Source organism: Sorex araneus, chromosome 3 (genome assembly GCF_027595985.1).
Source record: "Sorex araneus isolate mSorAra2 chromosome 3, mSorAra2.pri, whole genome shotgun sequence".
In the NCBI taxonomy this organism is placed as follows: domain Eukaryota; kingdom Metazoa; phylum Chordata; class Mammalia; order Eulipotyphla; family Soricidae; genus Sorex; species Sorex araneus.
In genome coordinates this window covers 123,170,054-123,193,817 of record NC_073304.1, presented here as the reverse complement: position 1 = coordinate 123,193,817, position 23,764 = coordinate 123,170,054, and the positions used below count along the sequence as shown (strand labels likewise).

The 23,764-nt window shown below is 43.9% G+C and overlaps 1 protein-coding gene across 4 annotated transcripts in view; it reads right to left on the bottom strand.

Annotated features, from left to right (window-relative positions):
* PTPRA (protein tyrosine phosphatase receptor type A) overlaps positions 1-23,764 on the bottom strand; it is a 140,995-nt gene that overhangs the window by 8,065 nt on the left and 109,166 nt on the right. For all 4 annotated transcript variants that reach the window (XM_055133227.1, XM_055133229.1, XM_055133228.1 and 1 more), the window contains 9 exons: positions 15,219-15,309; positions 14,416-14,492; positions 8,700-8,736; positions 5,774-5,871; positions 4,249-4,368; positions 3,091-3,257; positions 2,505-2,640; positions 1,690-1,839; positions 53-146 (listed from right to left, as the gene is read on the bottom strand). In XM_055133227.1, the coding sequence (XP_054989202.1) occupies positions 53-146; positions 1,690-1,839; positions 2,505-2,640; positions 3,091-3,257; positions 4,249-4,368; positions 5,774-5,871; positions 8,700-8,736; positions 14,416-14,492; positions 15,219-15,309 (970 nt within the window). The remainder of the gene's footprint in view (positions 1-52; positions 147-1,689; positions 1,840-2,504; positions 2,641-3,090; positions 3,258-4,248; positions 4,369-5,773; positions 5,872-8,699; positions 8,737-14,415; positions 14,493-15,218; positions 15,310-23,764) is intronic.

Genomic DNA, 23,764 nt, shown 5'->3' with positions numbered 1-23,764 from the left:
AGGGAGGGGGGATGGGAAACTTTGGGGTCTGGGGTAGGGAGAAGGCTCTTACATGGAATGATCTGTAAAACCCGGTTCTTCTTCATATTGGCCGGGAGGTTTCCAGTTCGCATCTTGTCATTCTGGATTTTGATAGATGTTAATTTCTGATTTTGGGAGAGAAGGAAAAATGTAACTGAATTTGACAAGATAATCCGTGTCACTGGACCTGTGTTTCTAGGTCACTTTTTTTTTCTTTTTGGGTCACACCTGGCTATGCACAGGGGTTACTCCTGGCTCTACACTCAGGAATTACTCCTGGCGGTGCTCAGGGGACCATATGGAATGCTGGGAATAGAACTCGGATTGGCCGCATGCAAGGCAAACACCCTACCCACTGTGCTATTGCTCCAGCCCCTCTAGGTCACTTTTACTACACATTGCTACCCTCTCCAGAGCCTGGTTCTCCATTTCCACATGTTTTTGCTGGGACACTGCTGACTCTGCCATTAAGCTCAACACAGAAGCTGAAAGAATGCTAAGTATGGCCATCTGTGTTTCTACAGACTTGTCTGAGTCTTTTGGACCTGAACTTCATGAGGACTGCAACAAGGATCCCAGTTCCACAGGAAGGAATAGGACTTTCCTCCATTCTCCCCATAGTGTTCCATGTGGCTCTCTGGAAAAAACTCCTGTTTGGGGAGGGGGGGAGGGGAGAAGGGAGGCAAGGCAGCAGCCTTCAAGTAGTGCTCAGGCTCCTGAGAGGCAATACTTGGCCCAGCTACTGGTCTCAGCATTCACCACACAGGCCTGGTGATGTGGGTCTGCTTGGGCCCAGCTGTGCTGAAGTCCCAATTTTGCTCTGGCTATGTCGATGGCCTTGAGGGACCAGAAACTGAACTTTGGGTCTAGTGAATGCAAGGCAGGCATCTCAGCCCTTTGAGTGATCTCCTGGGCTCCTATCAGACTTTTATGAAGTATTCTTCAAATATAAATTCTCTTCCCTTAATTCAGGTGCCAAAACATGCCATAAACCAGCATAAACTTCATCTTGTTAAAAATGGAGAGTCTCAGGTCCTACTAACTCAGACCTGACTCAACCTGTGTTGTCAAAGGATCTGAGGTACTTCCTATGAACAATGTTAGAGAAGAATTACTTTAAGTGAAGCTTTCCCCAAGCTATCTTGCTTCTGGAAGCGCTTCCATTGGTGAGACATTCCCTAGCTGTGCTGAGAACCAGTTTAAGCACATACCTCAAGGACGAGCAATCTATGGTCCATGGAGCAAATGTGGTGTTGCTATCTGTATAAAAATCTTACAGAAATACAGCCATGCTTATTTGTTTTATGTATGGCTATTTTTATGACACAACAATAGTATGAAGTAGTACTGAACGAGATTGGATAGCCTTCAAAATGTTAAATATTTACTATCTTAGGTTCGTTTTTGTCCTACACTAGAAACACTGGGAGGGGGTGGAATTGGGAGATTTTAAGAAATAACTTGCCTGCTTATCCCTCCACCCAACACCACCCAAGTGATTCTAGTGCACAGCATGGGTTGAGGAGACTAGGGTTTGGGTAAAAGGTTAGAGACCCACCTCCTTAACCACTTACAGCTCATAGGGGTTTGCGGTAAAGTCAAGCTCCCCACTTTACCCAGATCACACAGACTGTTTAAGCTGAAAGAGGTGATTCAGTTCCAACTCACCTTGAACTCTTCCTCTAGCCCATTGTTGCTGGTCCCTGGAATTTTGTTGTAAATTTTCTGCAGGTGTGTTTCTAGAGAGGTCACTTCCAGTTCCGTATCTCCGTAGAGATAATGCTCTAGAAGGGCTTGGTATATGAAGACATACTGCATCTGAAATGTGGATGATGCCCGAGTTTCCAGTTATACACAGCATGGCTCTTGGGGTACCCAGACCATTGCCCCCCCCCCCCAATTCTTTCCAGTTCACTTCTCCTCTGACCCTAGTAGGGATAAAATGATTGGCTCTTATCCCAGTCCACTCAGGAGGGAATTAAAATGTCTGAGACCCCCTGGGGGTGGGACCCCTTGGGAGGTAGGGCCCTATTTTGGCACCCATCTGGAGCGTAATCTGGAGTGGACAAACTCAAGTCCTGATCACTCCAAGAGCACAAATCCAACAGTCTGTAGACATTTCCTGTCTGTTGAAACACCAAGGCGTGAACCCTTGCCCTAAGCACACAGTCAATCTGTCTGCTGTTCCTGAACACGCTCACCTGCGTCACACTGGGCAAAGAGTAGGTACAGCTTCTCTCGGCTGCCCACACGCCTATTTCCCTAAGGGCCTGCTGCTTCAAGTCCAGAGCAAATAAATGACAAACACTCTTTCAATTCTCCTGACACACCCTCCTCTACGCTTGGTTAGTTTTAATACATAATTTACAATGGCCCTCTATCATACCGCATGGATATTTACAATAACCTGGGACGCTGAGTAAGCCATGGTCGGGCAGACGTCCTGGAATGTCCCTCCCTCACTTCACCCAGAAATCACTCACATCCGTTTGCACCATCTGGCAGCGCTGTGCCCGGATCCGGCTCACAAAGCCATATACGTCGACCTTCCGCTCTGTATGCATCATGTCCAGCATGGCATCGATGACGACAAAGGTGCCAGTACGCCCTACACCAGCACTGTATCAGAGAGCAGGGCAGTTACCAGGATGGACAGAACTTCTTGTGGGAATACAGAAAGAGGGGTAAGTACAGGCTGAGGCTTTCTTTTGGCTTCCAGCGTTTAATTCTGACTAGGGTAGAACTCAGTACACCCACCGCCCCACTGGACCTTGATCACTTTACCTCTAGCTAACAGTTCTGGAGGTTCCAAATTGTACAAGGCAAACTTAACCTAGTTTCTTGGTTTCACAGCTGCAGACCTCCCACCCTCAATCCTTTCTTCCCTTTTTCTTCAGGAGCTCTCGACCCAGCACTGGAACTTGAGGAGTCTCTGATAGCACTCCCAGAGGCTCCAGAAACTCCCCTCTCTGCTAATCTCATAAGCCAGAACTTAGGGGTATGCCCTCACTTTGGTCATGGGAGCAAAATGTTCTATGAGTGAGAAGCCAAGAGTTGGGCCACACTGACCTGCAGTGGACGACGATGGCCCCTGCATACTGCGGGTTACAGGCCTTCACCTTCTTGAGGAACTTGAGCATGCCGATTGGGGTGAAAGGCACTCCGAAGTCTGGCCAGCTGGTGAAGTGGAACTGAGTGATGAGGCGCTGTGGTTTCCTGTTGGTCATGTCACCCACCTGTGAAGTGAGGAGATTCTGTGTGTTGACCCGGGAAGGGTGAAGACAAAGATGAGGAGTAGGGTCCAAGGTCAGTGAGGAAGGGAGAATATACCCAAGAGAGCTTTAGCCATGGACAGAGGAGCGTCCCAAGAACCCCACGGGAAGGCACTGTCCTACATTTACTACGTGAAACTCAGATGTTAAATGAAATGAACTAGTAAATGGCAAGGTCAAGACGAAAAAGCATAACTTCTGATTACAGGTAAGCCCCCCTTTCACAGCATCAGGCTGCTCCTTGGCTGACGGTGATCTTTGCTCTAGTCTGCTGGGCTGCCCTGGAGGGGCAGGACCAGGGCCTACTGCAGTCTCAACAGGGGAGGCTTTGGAGTAATGAAGCAGGAGTGGTGAGACAAGTCCTCACAGATTATAACTGAGGCACCAGGTTTATACACAGAAATTCCATTCTCTCCTGGTCATAAATATACTGATCCCTCATGGTTTCTTTCTTTCGTCACATCCAGTGATACTCAGGGCTTACTCCTGACTCTGCACTCAGGAATCACTCCTAGCAGTGTTCAGGGTTCCATATGGGATGCTGGGGACTAGACGCGGCTGGCCACTCCCCACTGGACTGTCTCAGGCCCTGTTCCTTCAAGTTTTGACAAAGAAGTTCCCTAGAAGCCCAGGTCTCAGGATTCAGAATACACAACCACAACTTACTGAATCTTGATCACTTTTTAGTTAGTTTTTGGGCCATACCAGGTGGTACTCAGGGCTTACTCCTGGCTCTATGCTCAGGAATCACTCCTGGAGGTGTTTTGGGGTTGAACCTGGGTTGGCCACAGGTAAGGTAAATGCCCTTTCTTGTATACTATCTCTCTGCAACCTCCCTGCACCCCTACAGCCTTCACTCTTGAATAACGGGGTGACAGGCACAGACTGGGAAATGACAAGACTGCCCCACCCCCTTAGTATAGCAGAATCCTAAGGAGAACTAAAAAAGGGGTACCTGCTGAATGCAGAACTTTCGCACTGTGTAGTCCACAAGAACGGTCACATCCTCTACCGACACACGAATATTCCCGTAGGTCCAGCAGCCTTGGTCTGGCCAGTACTGGGCACACTTGCACTGTAAAGGAACAGACACACATTCCTTTACCCCAGATCTCCCACGCATGGCACATGCAAAGGGTCTAAAAAGAAAGGAGCAGGTGAAAACCCCAGAAACCCTGACTATCTCTTATCTCATCTCAGCAAGGGGCACAAATTATTTAGAACAATCTCTTAAACATATGTGGTTCCAGCCCTATATCGTTAGCTCTTCCCTTCTACTTCCTCAGATGAGGGCAAAACAGAAGTCATTTTACCTTCAAAATCTGTACTTTCACCACTCATGCTCTAAGGGCACGCCTATCTGAAACTTGGCAACCTGCTACGAGGAGTCACCAGGTAATCTGATGCAGGCCAAAACTGCCATCAGAGGTTCAAGGCCTTGTCTGGTGTCTTCTAAGTATCAGCGGTCTGGTTGGAAATGACCTTAAGTCCAGCCCTACAAGACTCTCCTTATCATGTTGCAGTTGCTGATCAACACACCCAATAACCTTGCGCTGGGATCAAGGTGATGGAAGGTCCTAGACTAAGTCCCAGAATGGGAACTCCTCTCTGGGACACAGTCCAGGACTCAGGACCCATGCTAGCTATGGACCAGTGATGGAGCTGCCAGACAGGATGTAGCACCGTTGTCCCACTGTTCATCGATTTGCTCAAGCGGGCACCAGTAACATCTCCATTGTGAGACTAGTTGTTACTGTTTTTGGCATATCTAATACGCCATGGGTAGCTTATCAGGGATACTCTTGGTAGCTTGCCAGTCTCCCCGAGAGGAACGGAGACATCGAACCCGGGTCAGCCCCATGCAAGGCAAATGCCCTACCCACTGTGCTATTGCTCCAGTCCAGACAGATGTGTAGAACCACAACAATAAAAGGATCAGTTAGAAGGCTGTCTGCAGATCATGCTTGGACCTTAGATGCCCTTGTACCCTGATGTCAGTTCATATAGCTCCTTTGCCAAGTCAGAAGGATCAGCAGGAAACCAGAGGAATGAATGTCGAGACACTGGGGGGTGCGAGTAGGATGGGGGGTGGGGAAGCTCCGTTGTGTTTTGGACTTGGGTAAAGCCCCAAGTCCTTTCTTTCAGTTGGGGGGAGGCGCAGTGTATGTGTGGGGGCACTGCTAGTGGTGCCAGGAGGACAACGTGGGTGCCAGAGGCAGACTCTCAGTAGCATGCACTCCAGCCTTCCCACACTCTCTGCCCCCCAGTCATTCAGGTTTCTCTGGAAGCAGAGTGCCAGACACAGGGAATGTGTACCTGAGGGCCACTGGGCATTTTGAGGTGTGTAGCCTGGCAGGCACACTGCACTCAGGTTCTATCTGGATGAAGGTGGCATGGTAGTCACAGGGTAAACAGCACAGCTCAATCTTACTCCTTCTGCTCATCAGGTCTATGGGCCTGCATAGAATTTTTCCACTCACCTCCTTTCTCTCCTTCAGGTTGGTTACCATTACAATGGTGGCTGTGTTTTGCTCCCAGATCATCCTCCAGAAATCATTCACTGTTTCTTCTTTTGGTCCTAAAGCAGCCCAGACAAAAGATGAGGAAAACATAAACCAAAGCAGAGAGAGATGAGAGGAAATTTGGAACACTCATTCCTGACTTTGAGATCCATGTGCCCCCAGCTACATATACAATCCACTTATCCTAACTGAACATTTCTTTTTCTTTTTTTTTTTTTTTTGGTTTTTGGGTCACACCTGGCGATGCACAGGGGTTACTCCTGGCTCTGCACTCAGGAATTACTCCTGGCGGTGCTCAGGGGACCATATGGGATGCTGGTATTTGAACCCGGGTCGGCCGCATGCAAGGCAAATGCCCTACCCGCTATGCTATCACTCCAGCCCCTGAACATTTCTTATACATCTATCATACACAAGGGTCAGAGGCTGTCAAAATATAAATAATATACAATGTCTCCCAAGGATGTTTATTGTTGAACATTAGACGTCATTAAAGCTCATGCAATACTTAACATGGGCCAGACAGTGAGTTGAAATTCTTTACATCTTTTATTTGATATAAAAAATTTGGGGGAGAGGCATAGCGGGTAGGGCGTTTGCCTTGCATACAGCTGACCTGGGTTGATTCCCATCATCCCATATGGTCCTCCGAGCTCGCCAGGAGTAATTCCTGAGTGCAGAGCCAGGAGTAACCCCTGTGCATTGGTGGGTGTGACCCAAAATGCAAACTGAAAAAAAAAAAAATTGGGGGAGGTTTTAGGCCATACCTGGTTATGCTCAGAGCTTACTCCTGAGCCTGTGCTCAGGGAACTTATGTGGTTCTGAGGATTGAACCCAGGTCAACTGCATGGAAGTCAAGCACTATACCTCCTGTACCATCTCTCCAGCCCCAAAGTTCTTTATATTTTGTTAGTCGGCCCTACCATGCTCTGAGACTGTCAAAAGAAATACTGGCGACCTGCTCAGGTTGCAATTTAAAACCTATGTCTCCCAATATTTTCCGGAGACACATTAGAATTCTATGTATCTATTCTTTTTCTTTTTCTTTCTATTAGGGATGCTGGGGATCGAGCCTGTGTTGGCCATGTGCACAAGGCAAGCACTCTACCTGTTATACTATCTCTCTACCTGTTATACTATCTCTTTGGCCCCAACACTACAGATTATGAAGTAAAAATGAGGGCACAAACACAGAGAAAACTGGGGCCTGACATAGGAGAGAGGCTAACAACTCTCAAGGTATTGTTTAAGGGAAGACTCAGGAAGATAACTCTATCAGAGGCTTAAATTCAACCAATTCAGAATGGAGAGATGTTTCTAGAACAATTCCCAAATAAAAATTAAATCTCATGTATGTGAAGGTACTCAAGAGGATATGCTTACTTTTAAACTATAAATTTTGGGGAAAAATTATTGCTGTTTATAAAATACTAAGAGGATAAGAAAAGGGCAATGATTAATTTCTTACAAAGAGAAAAACTTTTTTAAAAAAAGGAATATAGGGGCCGGAGCGATAGCACAGCGGGTAGGGCGTTTGCCTTGCACGCGGCTGACCCGGGTTCGATCCCCGGCATCCCATATGGTCCCCCAAACACCGCCAGGAGTAATTCCTGAGTGCAGAGCCAGGAGTAACCCCTGAGCATCGCTGGGTTGTGACCCAAAAAAAAAAAAAAAAAAAAAGAATATATAAAAAGACAGTATTCGGTGCTTCGGCTGATTAACATTTGTATAATCATAATAATGTACATAACAAACCTTCTCTGAGGTGGTGGGGTGGTTTGGGCCACACCTGAGTGGTGCTCAGGAGTGACCCTTGGTGGTGCTTGGGGGACGACATGTGGTGCTGGGGGATTTAAATCAGGGCCAGTGGGAGGCAAGGCAAGTATCTTAACCTCTGTACTATCTCTCCATCCCAATGAACATTATGTTAACCCCAAATCTGACTTAACTTAATCATAGTGTTTTTAATAGAATTTTAGAGGTGAAGACATCTGTTAGCAGGCTATGAAATGAGTGCTGAGTGTGTACAGGATCTAGGGATCCTGCTCTAAGGGTCCCTAAACTACTTAGGTGTGACTGAAAGTAGAACTCAGGTAGAGGGAGATGAGTCTGGTGGACCTGGTGAGGATCCTTTCTGGAGACTAACTCCAAGTGGTGCTTTGGGTCTGGCAGTGCCCAGGGGCCACCAAGGCTGCATCCTGTGATGCTTGGGAGACCATGTGATGTCAGACTTCAAACGGAGTTGGTCACATGTAAGGCAAGTGCTTTAACCCCATACTATCTCTCTAGCACCCTGATTCCAAACTATACTCTGAGTAGCCTGACTAGAAGTAAATGCTCCTGAAGAGTCCCAAGACATAGGGCCTTTTCAAACCGTGTGTGCACTTAAAGGAAAGAAGACTCTCCAATCTTTTTTGGTAGCACTGTAGCTCTGTCGTCCCATTGTTCATCGATTTGCTTGAGCGGGCACCAGTAATGTCTCCATTGTGAGACTTCTTCTTACTGGTTTCAGCATATCGAATATGCCCTGGGGAGCTTGCCAGGCTCTGCCATGAGGGCGGGATACTTACATAAAAGAACTTCCCACCCCATACATTCCGCTGACCTTACCTCATCCCAGAGAGAGCCCAAACCCAGAGCTAGCACACACAACAGGTGCTCTCCCAAGAGGCCAGAAACTCCAGCCCCCAGAAGGATTTCTTTTCAAGGATTTTTGATAGAGGCAGGCTCTCAGCTCTAAACCTGAAGAGAAATCATATTTCTTTCAAGTGGTATGAAAACGGAACAGCTATTGCATTCTTATTAATCTCTTTAGCATCTGGAAGGAAAAACTCAAAACCACTGGGAGTTAAGCCCAAGAGTAAAAAATTTTTCATTACTTTACCTTGTGCAGCAATGAATTTGTTCTTTTCTTGGTATCCCTGCAAAGTGGGAGAGGAAAAGAGGTGAAAACAAAAAAACTCTTTAGAATTTTTTTTGAAACAGAAAAACTGAAAACAAGTTAACAAAGACTTCCTTGTAAAAAAAAAAGTTCAGGCAACGAGCAAGGATTTCCATTCTAGAAATTTCCAGGGATTAGCTTTGGATAACAGTAATCAAAGATAACATGACCTAGGCAGCCCCTGCTCAAAGTAATTCTGTTTTTTTTTTTTTTTTTTTTTGCTTTTTGGGTCACACCCAGCAATGTACAGGGGTTACTCCTGGCTCTTGCACTCAGAAATTACTCCTGGAGGTGCTCAGGGAACCATATGGGATGCTGGGAATAGAACCTGGGTCGGCTACGTACAAGGCAAATGCCCTACTCACTGTGCTATCACTCCAGCCCCTCTCAAAGTAATTCTTTTGTTGTTGGGCCATATTCAGTGGTGCTCAGGGTCTATAAACATATGCTACAGCCACACCCCATACTGCTTTCTCAAAGGAAATTAATGAGCACTGGTACAAAATACCTGAATATTAACTCCTAGCTGGTCCCTGTTTTGACAACACGGGCTTTAATGTGAATGGAGAACACACTAAGGTAGCCTAAGGAGTATATGCAGGAGTATAAGGGTGAAGCTGGGTTCACACTAGAAAGGAAAAGGATTCTTTTTCTCTTTTTTTAAGGATTATTTTTAGTTGTTCATTTGACATTTTTTTTTTTTTTTTTGCTTTTTTGGGTCACACCTAGTGATGCACGGGGTTTACTCCTGGCTCTACACTCAGGAATTACTCCTGGTGGTGGTCGGGGGACCAGATGGGGTGCTGGGAATTGAACCCGGGTAGGCCGCATGCAAGGCAAATGCCCTACCCGTTGTTCTATCACTCCAGCCCCTAATTTTTAGTTTTTAATTTTAAACTTTATTTATTTTTTGTTTTTTGGGCCACACCCAGCAATGCTCAGGTTTACTTCTCACTCTGGATGCAGGAATTACTCCTGGCAGTGCTCAGGGAACAACGTGGGATGCTGGGGATAGAAGCTAGATTAGTGGCTTTCAAGGCCAGTGCCTATCTACTGTACTGTCCTTCCAGCCCTCTCCCACAGACACTGCAAGCTACCCAATTAACAGATAATAAAATCCTTTTGCTTAAAAGAATAAATTTAAAAAGTACAGTGTTTTTTTTTTTTTTTCTTTTTGGGTCACACCTGGTGATGCATAGGGGTTACTCCTGGCTCTGCACTCAGGAATTACTCCTGGCGGTGCCCAGGGGACCATATGAAGTGCTGGAAATCAAACCCAGGTTGGCCATGTGCAAGGCAAACGCCCTATCCGCTGTGCTATTTCTCCAGCCCCCAAAAAGTACAGTGTTTTCTGCAACAAAGAACCCCAACAAATACATTTAACATTTAATGCCTTCCAAGATCAAATACCTATCAATTTCCCAAAACCTCACCTCTTTCAATTTCCCATCTTATACTTTATAACCTAAGACTGCTTTTTTCCTGGACTTTGCTCAGGCTCTTCTCCTTTTTACTCTGAAGTTTTGGACTATCTTTCTTCTCTTGAACTTGGATTTAGTCTTCAACATCAAGCCGTATTAGGTCACCAGGTTGGCTGAATGTTTCTTTGTCTAAGCCCCACAAAACCTGGCGATCCTATCCACATACTTCACATTCATTGCGCATTACAGGAAACAACGGAATGTGTTGTTACCAGGACCATATCTTCTCTCTGTAACATCTGAGCATTTTCCTTCATTGGCTTGGAAGAAGATATTTCTAAGAACTGGGCAATACTAGTACCCAAGACAGTGACAAAAGTGTAAGCATGGGGTAACTTATGGGCTGTTGGCCCTGAAGGCACTGGAGAGACTTCTGGGAAAGATCATGCTCTTTATTTCAAAAACTTATTATTTTTGGGGGTGGGGGAGGGTTTACCCATCTGGCGATGCTCAGGGGATCCTGTATGAAATGCTGGGGTTCAAACTAGCATGCCATAAGGAATGCAAGCACCCTCCCCTCTGTACTCTCTCCAGTCCCAGGTCATGTTCTTTAATAGATAAAGGTATATGCAAAAACTTCTTTGCAATGCATGCTGTACTGATAAGAAATGCTTAAAACTGCTACAACCCTCTTGTAACAAGACTTTGTTAATAGGCTCAAGTTATCCAAGCAGGAAAGATGGAAGTATCTGGATTCTATTCATTTTGGGGGACCATACCACTAGGGCTCAGGGTCCAGCAGTGCTCAGGTGACCATGGGGACTAAAGAACCACAAGGTATCAAAGCTCGAACTCAGGCCTGCATGCAAAGCAAGAGTACCAGCCCTTTGCCTTCTCTCTTGGTGGAGCTCTTCCTGGCACAGCTCCCTGACCAGCTTGGCTGCTGTGCTCCTGTGGGGAACCCTGAGTCTCGGCCTTGAGGAGGCTGAGCTGTTGCCAGGGGAACCAGCATTCCCCGGCGATTAGCATGGCTCAGTGGCCTTGCAATTGTCTGTGGCCAGGGTTTGAGATTAAGGAGTGTCAGCACCTGTAGTGTCTGTAGAGTTTATTGTTGCGCCTCTGTGTTAGCTCATAGAAATCCCGTGACACCTCGTCATATGTCCCATCTAGCTCATGTAAACTATAGATTTCACCTTCCTCTCCCCGTCTTGTGATCTGCACATCATGCATCCCTTTCCTATCTATATCTATCTACCTAACCATTATCCTCCCCAATAAACTTTGTCACATAACCAGTCTGTGACCCGAGTGGATGGTATCTCCCAGCTAATCCATGGAGTGTATCTTTGAGCCATTAGCCATCGATTACATAATAGTTTCTGTATTGCCAGGTCTTGTAGCTGCGAGGAGAGCTCCATCTTTGGTCCCCAGATTTCTTTTTTTGTGTTTTGAACCACAGCCAGGGGTACTGGGCTGGAGGTGGTGCTCAGGAGACCATGTGGGGTTGGTTGAACCAGGGGCTCTCACATGCAAAGCAAGAGCTCTACCCCTTCAAATCATTTGGATTTTTGGGAATTGATTTTAGAGTCACAAACTCACTAACCCTAGAACTGACCTCTACCTGCATTCATATTATTAGATACATAAACATACTGACATATATCACTTTCAGTTTAGCACTATCTGTAGATTGCAACATTCCGATATACCCTGCCTCATAATGCTGAAACCAACCTATTTCCCGGAGCCCGTCATAATCCTTGATGGCAGCAGTCCCAAGCTGACCACTCACCATCTCATTTCTTTACCAAGGTTCTCTCTTTCAAATTACAAACATGACCATCACTGTGAAATATATACAGGCTCTCAGGAATGGGCTGGGGGAGATAGCTCAAAGGGCTGAAGCACATGGTTTGCACGCAGGAAGCCCAGTTTGATCCTCTGGCAGCACTGGGTCTCCTAGGCACACAACAAACTAGGAGTAGCCTGAGCACTGCTGATGTGGTCTGCCCCAAACACAGCAAAATCAGACACAGAACAGTTCACCAAATTCATTCTGGTGATCTTTCATTCACTGGCTCCACCTAGGCAACAAATACACACACACACAAGGACCCGATCACTGGCTCCATGTAGGCAACTAATACACACACACACACACATACACACAGACCAGATCACTGGCTCCACCTAGGCAACAAATACACACACACACACACACACACACAGACCAGATCACTGGCTCCACCTAGGCAACAAATACACACACACACACACACACACACACACACACAGACCAGATCACTGGCTCCACCTACGCAACAAATACACACACACACACACACACACACACACACAGACCAGATCACTGGCTCCACCTAGGCAACAAATACACACACACACACACACACACACACACACACGGAACAGATCCAGCCGTGCTCAGTCAGGGCTTCCTGCACCTGATGCAAGGCAAACATTCACTGGCTCCACCTAGGCAACAAATACACACAGACACACACAGACAGACAGACAGACAGACAGACAGACACACACCCAAGATGGGGGACCAGATCCAGCAGTGCTCCAGCAGTGCTCAGACAGGGCAACCACCCTACTAGCCCTAGGTAATGGTTAAGACTACCCCTCCGGAACTTTTTAACCAGACTCTTGTACCCATTAGATAATTATTCCTCATTTGTCTGTCCCCTTCACCCCTGGCAAGCACCATTTGTACTTTCTATAGATTTGACTGCTGAGGTATGTAAGTGAAATCACACATTGCGTCTTTTGTGATTGTCTTATTTCACTGAGCATAATGTTCTCAAGATTCATTCGTGTAGCAGCATGTGCCACAATTTCCTCCTTTTTTAAAGGTACATATCAGTTTTTGCTCATCTATTCTTCCACTTATGGATATTTGGGTTGCTTTCACCATCTGGTTGTGATTAATGCTGCTATATACATGGGTGTAGACATAAATCTTGAAAGACATCAACAAATTGCAGAGATGCTCCTGGACCCTGTGCAAGGCTGAGGTTGTCCAGAGCACCCTGTAGGGGGTGGGGCAGGTAAGCCCACCATCTGCACAAACAGGAGCTGAAAACCTCCACAGCCCACAATCGCTGCCATGTTCATGGCCAGTGGACTTTGTGACTGGAATCTCCAGGCACTCACGGAATTGGGGATGGGCTACCTTCCCCCATCTCCCTGTACTTCCCAAAGCCTCGGTAGTCACACCTATGAACAGCCTTGGGTACAAAATATGTACATGAGTATACAAATTCCATCAGTATTCTCTTCATGCATCCTGCTCTAGTAGTTAGGCTTGCTCTTGCCAGCTTGCTTTCTCTTTGAATACTCTCTATAAGCTCCTTCCCCTAGTGCACACAACATATTCAAGTTTACTATGCCTTCTTCATAAACATTTTCTAAATTACCCTTACACTCCATCCAGTTCCCCCACCCACCAATTTTACTTCTGCTTTCAGGTCTTGGTTCCTAGGTCTTGGTTCCTAGTAGAGAGAAATAACCAAATTTACCTGGTTTTAAAAAGTCATGTCCTGTTCTCTCTTATTATAGAAAGCAAGACCTGCTTTTGTTCTTAGTTCTTTGAAACAAACTTAATAAAAGATTTATCAATTCTTGGGGCCGGAGCGATAGCACAGCGGGTAGGGCGTTTGCCTTGCACGCGGCCGACCCGGGTTCGATCCCCGGCATCCCATATGGTCCCCCAAGCACCGCCAGGAGTAGTTCCTGAGTGCAAAGCCAGGAGTAACCCCTGAGCATCGCTGGGTGTGACCCAAAAAGCAAAAAAAAAAAAAAAAAAAAAAAAAAAAGATTTATCAATTCTTACAGAAAGTACACTTTTTTTTTTTTTTTTTTTGCTTTTTGGGTCACCCCCGGCGATGCACAGGGGTCACTCCTGGCTCTGCACTCAGGAATCACCCCTGGCGGTGCTCAGGGGACCATATGGGATGCTGGGAATCAAACCCGGGTTGGCCGTGTTCAAGGCAAACGCCCTACCTGCTCCAGCCCCCAGAAAGCACATATTTAAGCTCATATTTCTGCATTAGGAAACTTTTAGAAATGATGATACGATAAACACAACAATATACTTAAAATTATCCACTTGATCTTTAAAACTGAAATAACAAAATATGCTTCCTAACATGCAGTTGGATGAGGAGAGCATCCAGTGGTCACTCAAAGTAATGAGGAAAGCTCATGTTCCTTACATTTATGAATGAAGCATTGATGTAATCAGAATCTGGAACTCCTTCAACAGGTGTTAGGTGAACTCTAGAGTGGTCGTCTACGGAAAAAAAAAAGAGCACTGGTTAAATTTCATTTACATTCAATTTTATTTCTTACTGATCCTGATGCAACCCAAGTCAGAGGAGATATCTATGTCTACAGCTACAGAGGCATGTGTGGATTTTACATATATAAATAAAGTCATTGCAGCACTATTTGACAGCAGTAAGTTGGATATATCTCAACCATCACTAGAGAACAGTGAAACTGAACCCAGGGGCTTTTATGTACTTGAAGCATGCATTCTACCACTGATTGTGGACATCCTCGACCCCCTCCATACCAGAAACTTTGAAAGAAAGATAGTCCTTGGGGCCCTTCAGGACTGTGTCTGGTGATGCTTGTTGGATTATATGGAGTTAGGGTCAACTGTACACAAGGCGTGTGCCTTAACCCCTGAGCTATCTCTCTGGAACCTCAGTCCCAAAGCTTCAACCTGTTCTTTTTTTTTTTTTCTTTTTGGGTCACACCTGGCGATGTACAGGGGTTACTCCTGGCTCTGCACCCAGGAATCACTCCTGGTGGTGCTCAGGGGACCATATGGGATGCTGGGAATCGAACCTGGGTCGGCTGCATGCAAGGCAAACGCCCTACCCGCTGTCCTATCACTCCAGCCCCTCAACCTGTTCTTAATAATAATCTTTCTACCACACACAAGATTCTTTCTATCCTTAGAAAATCTGCAGTTTCAGGAGATATCCCAAGAAACCCTATAGACACTCACAAGGCAAGATGTTCACATATCGATTTTTTTCCTTATTTTCCTCCTTGGAGGCAGCTTCACAGGTGGCCTGAATAGGACAAGCAGGGAGAGCCTGTAAAGTTAGGAGAAACCAGAGAAATTAGTACCAGGCTACGCCCAATCATGCAACCTGATGTACCAAATCCTAACTTGGCAGTTAAGGTCTACCTTTTCTTGAGGTGGGGAGGAACGAAGACCAACCCCGGATAAATACTTTGAGCCTAACACAGAGTGCCTCTCCTCCACATAGCCTGCCAGTGCTTAGGGAAGTGTTTCTCAATGTTTTTCTGACCACAGCCCTCTCCTAACCTTGTTTCCTTCCTGTGGTTCCCCTCCCTATCCTATGCTGGTCCCTCAGCCTTGTGCCATGGTCCCTCATTAATGAGATTTTTCACCTGTTGGATCCCTTGGAATATCCTGAGGGGACTTGGCTGAAAAAGGCCGGCTTAGAGTTTAAAACCAAGAATCCCCAAGGAACAGGATGTCTTTCATGTCACTTCTTAAGTCTAGCGTGATCTTTATAGGATTACTGTAGGTTAAGGGAACTATTACAATGCTACGTAAAAATGAAGCACCCTGTTTTTTTTTTTTTTTTTAAAAAAAAGGGAACACAATAGAAGGGATGAACATTTACTCAATGCTAACTACCAAGCAAATGTGAACTAAATCTTGTAAACCACAAAGTGGGCCCTAAATAGTCAACTGAGTTAGGTCTTTTTTAGGGGTCTGATTATGGGTTTGACGAGAGCCTGTCAGCCTCAAGACACAGATGGGTAGAAGGGTATTCACACAGATTCAGAAGCCAGGAAGCCAAGGGATTAGATGAGGTGACACTGAGCATGCAGCAGTTCTGGAGCAAAGTTAAATGTACTAGTGCTGGAGGTATGTGGATGAACACAGAACAGTTTGACAGAAGACAGTCTGAGGTTACATGATTTAAAAAATTTGTTTTTGGGCCACACCCGGCGATGCTCAGGGCTTACTACTGGCTTGTGCTCAGGGATCGTTTCTGGCTTTGCTCAGGGGACCATATGGGATGCTGGGGATGGAACCCAGGTCAGCCACATGCAAGGCAATCACCCTACTGCTGAACTACTGCTCCAGCCCCTGAGGTCACATGATCTTTAGTAAATCTGTTAAACTTTCTAGGTCCATGTTTTCTCATTTGTAAAACCAGGATAATATTAGTCACAGAAGGAATAAGATAAACTCATATATGGCAAGAGTTCAATAAATTAGTTTTATAAGAACAGAAAGCTTAGTTTCATTGTTTTAAATATCCTCTTTCGATGTTTTATGTATTATATATATATATTGAAAACGCAGAAAACAAAAAGGGACATAGTTTTAGATTATAACCAGACTAGTTTTCTATTTGGATACATTTTATAAGCTTCAGAAATATTCATACTCTCCGACTAAGCAACTGCACTCCTGAGAATTTAACCTAAAAGAAATAAAAACCTGTATACAAATTATTTTACTTTCATCATTGTTTAAAATGATTCCAAGCCGAAAAACAATCCCACTATTTAGCAGTAGGGAAATAAAGTTTCTGTATTACTTCTCAGTCACTTTGCCAATAAATTCACATGTGTATCCATAAGGTACAGAGTAAAATATGGTGAATCCATCATATACAGTCATTATTTTCATGGATAATACAAATTTGTGGGCAATACCAAGACAGACATTATACAAATACAACAAAAATTATAGTCACCTAGCATGACAAACGCAAGGAAATTATTACAGAAAATATCAGATAGTCCAAGAAATATCCAAAAATACATATTTGGCAGATCTCGATGAGGAAGAAAGTGTGTGGAAAATAGTATTCTGAGTATTGAGATCAGCATGTGATAATCCAGAAACGAGGAAACTGTGGCTTGTATGAGGAACTAAAAGGTCAATGAGGGTATTACATAGGAGTGGTTGGAGGGATGGGGAGACAAAGTGGGAAAACAGTCTGGCGAGACTAACTCCTATGTTTCCACACAGATCCTTGAACCAGGTGTTTAATTTTGGATTTTAAGTGCATGAGTGAATCATCCAAGATTTTAAAAGTGCAATATAATTTACATATTGAGTAATCACTCTGGCTGCCAGGCAGAAAATGGACTTGGAGGAAGGCAGAGGAAGGCAAGAATGTAAATATGGGAAGAGGATAATACAAAGAGTAATAATACATTAGAATTACTAGGTTTGAAGATAAAATGGAGGGAAGGTGAATTGGGCAGAAAGACATAAATGAAGACAGGTTTCTGACTTCCAGTATGAAAATTTAAAGGAAATGCCAACCTGAACAGAATCAGTGCTGTCAGATATAAACAAAAGCTTTATGGAGGGAGCAAACAGATTTTATGGAAACCAGCAACACAAAGGTAGGAGAAGTTAGAGTGAAAGACTCGAAGATAAAGAGAGTCAAGGACTCCATCTGCTCTCATTTGCTCAAGGATGTCCTTTTAGAACTAAAATCCTGTTGGCTCAGCATGTTATCCTGAGAGGCAATTTCCTTACTCGGATGCTGTCAACACACAAGATGGGTAGGATGGAGAAAAGTTTTCTGAGCTACACTTTGCACATGGAACTGAGACAACACAATAGAGTGAAATTTCACAATTCACCTGTTTTTCTTCATCCATAGAGACTAGATTTTCACACGTTTTCACCAAGGGCAGGATGAGTTATACACACTCAAACCTCTTAAAACTGGTGCAGAGGAATTATTTTTCCTGTATCTATCCATTCCCCAAAATGATGTAAAACAGATGTTGTAACAGCAAGACATTTAAAAGTAGTCCTCAGAAATAATGACCACACCTTACAGTCCTCCCCACAACCACCCCAGGCTTTTGGATCACACCTGGGTGATGCTCAGGTGTTACTTCTAGCTCTGCACTCAGAAACTACTCCTGGCTGGGCACAAGGGACCATATGCGATGCCAGGGATCAAACCAGAGTTGGCTGTGTGCAAGGTAAACACCCTAATCACTGTACTATCACTCTGGTCCCACACCTCACAGTCCAATCAGCACCTCTAGTCATGATGAAGAAACACTAGAGATTCCTAGTTAGGATGAGAATCCTAAAGGAAAGATAGGAAGAAGAGGAGCCACCATTTGAGACGGGAAAGGAAAGGACCTGTTAAGAGAATATATGTGGAATATAACAGCAGGTTTAAGCCACCAAGCAAGCAAGGGGGGCCTTGGAGGACTTCACTCTTCAGGCTGGGGTTCTCCCCTGAACAGGTACCCTGCTTGTTAGTCTCCGTATTTCTCTGCGTGCTTCTTTCCACTCTGGAGAAGCCTGTGTTCTCTCTCAAATACCTACTTCTCCCTCTCTGTAACCTTGAATCTTTCTAGATAAGTTTCAGTAAAAACTACTTTTCTTCACACACACACACACACACACACACACACACACACGCACGCACACACACACACACACACACGCACACACACACACACACACACACACACGCACGCATACACATATACATACACACACGAAAGAAAAATCTAGAAAGAGAGAAAAGGAAAAAGAAACAAGGAGATCCCTGCTTTGAGTATTTATTCTGAGCAGCTGGACCAGAGGCTGGGCCTTAATATATGAAAATCTCTATAAACACTAGGTGGCATCAAACACCATTGAAGCCTTTATAGGCAGCAAGATTTTTAAAGATGTCAGTTACAATTTTTTTTTTCCTATTTCTAGATGAAAAAAGTAAGATACCTATCACCCATGTTTACTAGAAGCCTTTTGGTTTTTGTTTTGGGCTATACCAGAAGATGCTCAGGGGTTGCTCCTAGCTTGCACTCAGGAATTAGCTTGCACTCTTGGAGGTGCTTGGGGACCAGATGGGATGCCGGGGATTGAACTGCACTACCTCTCCAGCCCCTTGGTTGACCCTTTACCTCCTTCTTTTTCCTCTCAAGAGGAACCTTGGGGTAGTGTTCATCACTATCTTGCTTTATTTTAGCTTTTTAGTTATGGAGCCACACCCAGAGGTGCTCAGGGATCACTCCTGGCAGTGCTTGGGGGACCATTATGTGGTGCCAGATATCAAGTCTGGGTCAGCTGTGTGAAAGGAAGTGCCCTACCTGCTCTGCTATATTTGTATCCTCTATGTTTTGTATCCTAAACTATATATAAACACATATACATATATATATAGCATATATATTAAGTTTTGTTTTGAGGCCAAAACCCAATAGCACTCAAGGCTTATTCCTCTTGGCTCTGTGCTTAGGAATCACTTCTGGTAGGGATCAGGGATCATATTTGGGGCTGGGGATTGAACTGGGGTCAGCTGTATATAAGGAAAGTGACCTACCCACCGAACTAAGTCTCCAGCTCTTTATATGCAAATTTTTGGTTTGGGGTTCTCAAAAGGCAGTTCTGGAGGTACTGGGAAGATGACTATGAGGTGCCAGTGATCAAACTCAGAGCTCCTGCAGGCAAGGTATATGCTCTTATGTCTACTGAGGCAGCTCCCTGGCCCTTTAGCAATGTATTTTCATTGTAAATCTTTTTTTTTTTTTTAAAGCAGTGACTTGGTTCATGTAGACAAAGTTCAATTGTTCACATTAACTATACTGTAATGCCCCACTTTGTAAAGGAAAAGCTGTGACAAACCAAAAGTTATTTATCCACTCCACTACTGACAGGTAATTTAGGTTATTTACAATTAACAATTCAATTTTAAGCACCAATTTGTGTTTCCTCATGCACACATGCAAGAGTGACAATGGTTAAGTATCTTTAGTTCTACCAGATAAAGTTATTTTTCAAAGTAGCTGTACCAATTTACCTGTCAATAGCAACGCAAACTATTACAATTGTTCTGTATATAACATTTGAAAAGCAGATTTCAATTAACCAAATGTAATTGCTTTAATTTATATGACTGCAATTATTGAGGTCCATCATTTTTCATAGTTTATTGATAAACAGGGGTCCCTCCCTGAAGTACCTAGTCATGTTACTTCCTCACTTTCCTGCTGCATGTTTATTTTCTTATTGTTTTGTATTCCTGGCGGGGCTCGGGGACCATATGGGATGCTTGGAATGGAATTCGGATAGGCTGTTTTCAGAGCAAGCTCCATATCCACTGTACTAGCTCTCCAGCCCCAGTCTGTTGCAGCTCTTTATATATTTTGGATACCCATCCTCTTTCGTATCAGTTGTTCTATAAAAATAATTTATCAAGTTCCTGAAATGTTCTTTTGTTTTATCTGTTTATGCAAAAAAGTTCTATATTTTAAAGGAGTCAAATTGGGGGCTGGAGCAATAGTATGGCGAGTAAGGTTTTTGCCTCGCTTGTGGCCAACTCAGGAATTCTGGCATCCCATATGGTCCCTTGGGTATTGCCAGGAATAATTTCTAAGTGCAGAGCCAGGAGTAACCCATGAGCATCACTGTAAGTGGCCCCCAAACCAAAACAAACAAAAATAGCCAAATTATTCTTTTCCACTGAGACATCACAAGTATAGAGTTCTACATCACTGTCTCTATGTTTTAACATTTAGCCCTTCACATTTCAATCAATTCAACTGGAACTGATTTTTGTGTTTGGTATGAGAGAAGAATTCAATATCATTCATTCCCTTAGGGTCACAACTGTCCTGGCAGTATTTATTGTAAAGGCCATCTTTCCCCCGCTCCAAACCACTATTTCTGTCATAAAAAAGTTCTCACACATGAGTCTGCTTTTGGACTTCCTATTTCACAGGTCAATCCATCTATCCCAGTGTTAACACATAACTGTTTTATTTACTAAATTTTGTAATAACTCTTTATATCTGGTAAGGTAGGTCTCCTCACCTTGTTCTTCTTCTTCGGGAATGTCTTGGCTATTCTTGAATCTTTTCTCCTCCATATAAATTTTAGAATCAGCTTGTCAAGTTCCACAAAAAAACCTGTTGGGATTTTTATTGGAATTGCATTGAATCTACATATCAGTTTGGGGAGAAATGACATCTTTACAATAGTGAGTCTTCTAAGATACTGATCTTATCTTTTCACTAATTTAATTTAGGTGTTTTTTCCCTCTAGTCTTCAAACATTTTTATAATTTCTTCAAAGATTTTCTAAATTTTTTGTAAATTTAATCCTAAGAATTTACAGTGTATATACATTTTGGATGCTATTGTAAATGGCATCCTTTAATTATTCAATTTTTGACTGTGGCTTATACATAGAAAAGCACTGATTTCATTCTATTTTTATCTCTAACTCTACTAACTTATTAATTCTAATAATTTGGTGGTGGGTCTCTGAATTTCTGAGATAATATAATCCTCTACAAAAATGTATTATTTTATTTTTCCCTTTACAATCTTTTCACTTATTTTCTTTCCACTGTTTACTCTGCTGTCTAAGGTATACAGCCCCCCTCATTCACTGTTAAGTTTGAATCCCTTTGCAAATACTCCCTCCTAATAGTCACCAGTGCTGGGACACTCAAATGGGGAATCTATTGCCCTTCCAAGGCAGTCAGTTCATCTCAACTTGGAACATTTCTGTCTAGAAGGACCCAATACCTAGATAAACAACTTCTCTTGTATTTCACTTGTACTAACTAGCGTAAAATCCAAATTAGCAGTTACAGTTTTCCTTACCATGTGCAAAGTCTGAATCTCCAGTCCCCTGAACTACTGGATACCAAAGCTCTTGACACAGTTCTTGCTAATTCCTATAGAACTTGGATTCTGAGATAAATTATCAATGTAGAGGCCAGGAAGATAGTACAGTGCGTGGGGTGTTTGCCATGCATAAGGCTTACTCAGGTTGGATCCCCTGGCATCCCATATGGTTCCTTGGGCACCACAAGAGTGATTCCTAAGCAGAGCCAAGAGTAACCCCCAAGCCTTGGGGTGGCCCCCAAACACAACAACAAATTATCAATGTACAGGCTGTTTTGTCTCTCCACAACTCTGATGCCACATTGTCCTGTTACCACATTACATATATGTGCATTATTCACCTGAAAATCCAAACTCTCTCTACTAAAGATGTGGAGTCCTAAGGAAAGGAAAGTTTATACATCACATCTTGCAAATGCAGGTTTTCCAGCTCTTACAGGCTTCAATGCTATCTCTTTCTGGTATCCGAGCCTCTTCCTCTCAGGTGCCAATTAAAAAAAACGTAAGCCTTGAACATGTCTTAGGAACCAAACTGTCATTTGAAAGTGATTCTTCTTTTTTTTTTTTTTTTTTTGCTTTTTGGGTCACACCCAGCGATGCTCAGGGGTTACTCCTGGCTTTGCACTCAGGAATTACTCCTGGCGGTGCTTGGGGGACCATATGGGATGCCGGGGATCGAACCCGGGTCGGCCGCGTGCAAGGCAAACGCCCTACCCGCTGTGCTATCGCTCCGGCCCCTGAAAGTGATTCTTCTAAATAAATTCAATACTTCCTTCTACAGTAAATGCTGGTGAATAAAAAAGTTTCAATTTGTAACTCTAAGATGAAAACTTAATTCACTTAAAACTTTCAACCACTGTGGGGAGTCACAAAAATGCTAGAGTCCTTGTAGCCTATCAAGTATCTGTAAGCAGCTGTTATGCCCTATTGCCTTCCTTCAGCTGCTCACCCCAATGGTCCAGTGTTTGTCCAGAACAAATTCCCATTTAGTGACATTCATTTTCACAAAGACCTGACCACAAGGTTCCTGGCACAGTTCAAACTGGGAACATCCACTCTTTATTCTACATTGTATGTGTCCATTAAAGCATAACAGATACTATGCCAAAGCTAAGGTCCATTAGCTTTTATTACCATATTAAATTTGGCTTCAAAAGTGTCCTACGAAAAAGCTTGTTAAAGGAAGTCAAATAATTTGGTATAAGGTAGAAATTCTATCGTGTTTCTTCTATCTCTGCACCCTCCTTTTGTAGGCCATGCTCATAGTACTCCTCTAAAATAAAGTACTCTTTTAAAAATGGTGCTAACTCTCAAACACAGATACTGCTTTATTTACTGGGCCACCCCCAGTAATGCTCTGTGGTGCTGGAAAAAAAGCATTATCATGGCATGTGCTTTACACTTGAGCACACCCCACTCCCTGTGCCCCCAAGCCCCAGTTTATTTTTTGTGGGAATCATGCCATGCATTGTCCTTTGTTTTCTCCTCTAACAAGATGGCTTGAAGAATATTTGAACACATTTATTTTAATGACAATAGAGAAACTAATAATGGATGCAAGAAATCATTTAAACATTTTTCTATGTAAAAGACACGGCCTTTTATTTCCCTTTTCTTCTATTATAATACAATCATGAACATCCTTGCACAAATACATCTTAGTGCAGACGAGTTCTCTGTCCAGTCTTGAAAGTTAGGTCAGAAAGAGTAAGCATTTAAGACCTGCCGCACCTTCCTTCCCACTGTACAAGTCAACCTCCCTGCACCTGAGCACATCTATGTCTCTATATCTTTACCAACCTGATATCTTAAAGTTTTTTAAGGTGTATGTATATGCTGCCCCTGCCCATGTGCTGTTTGTGCCCATGTGGCCGAGCACCT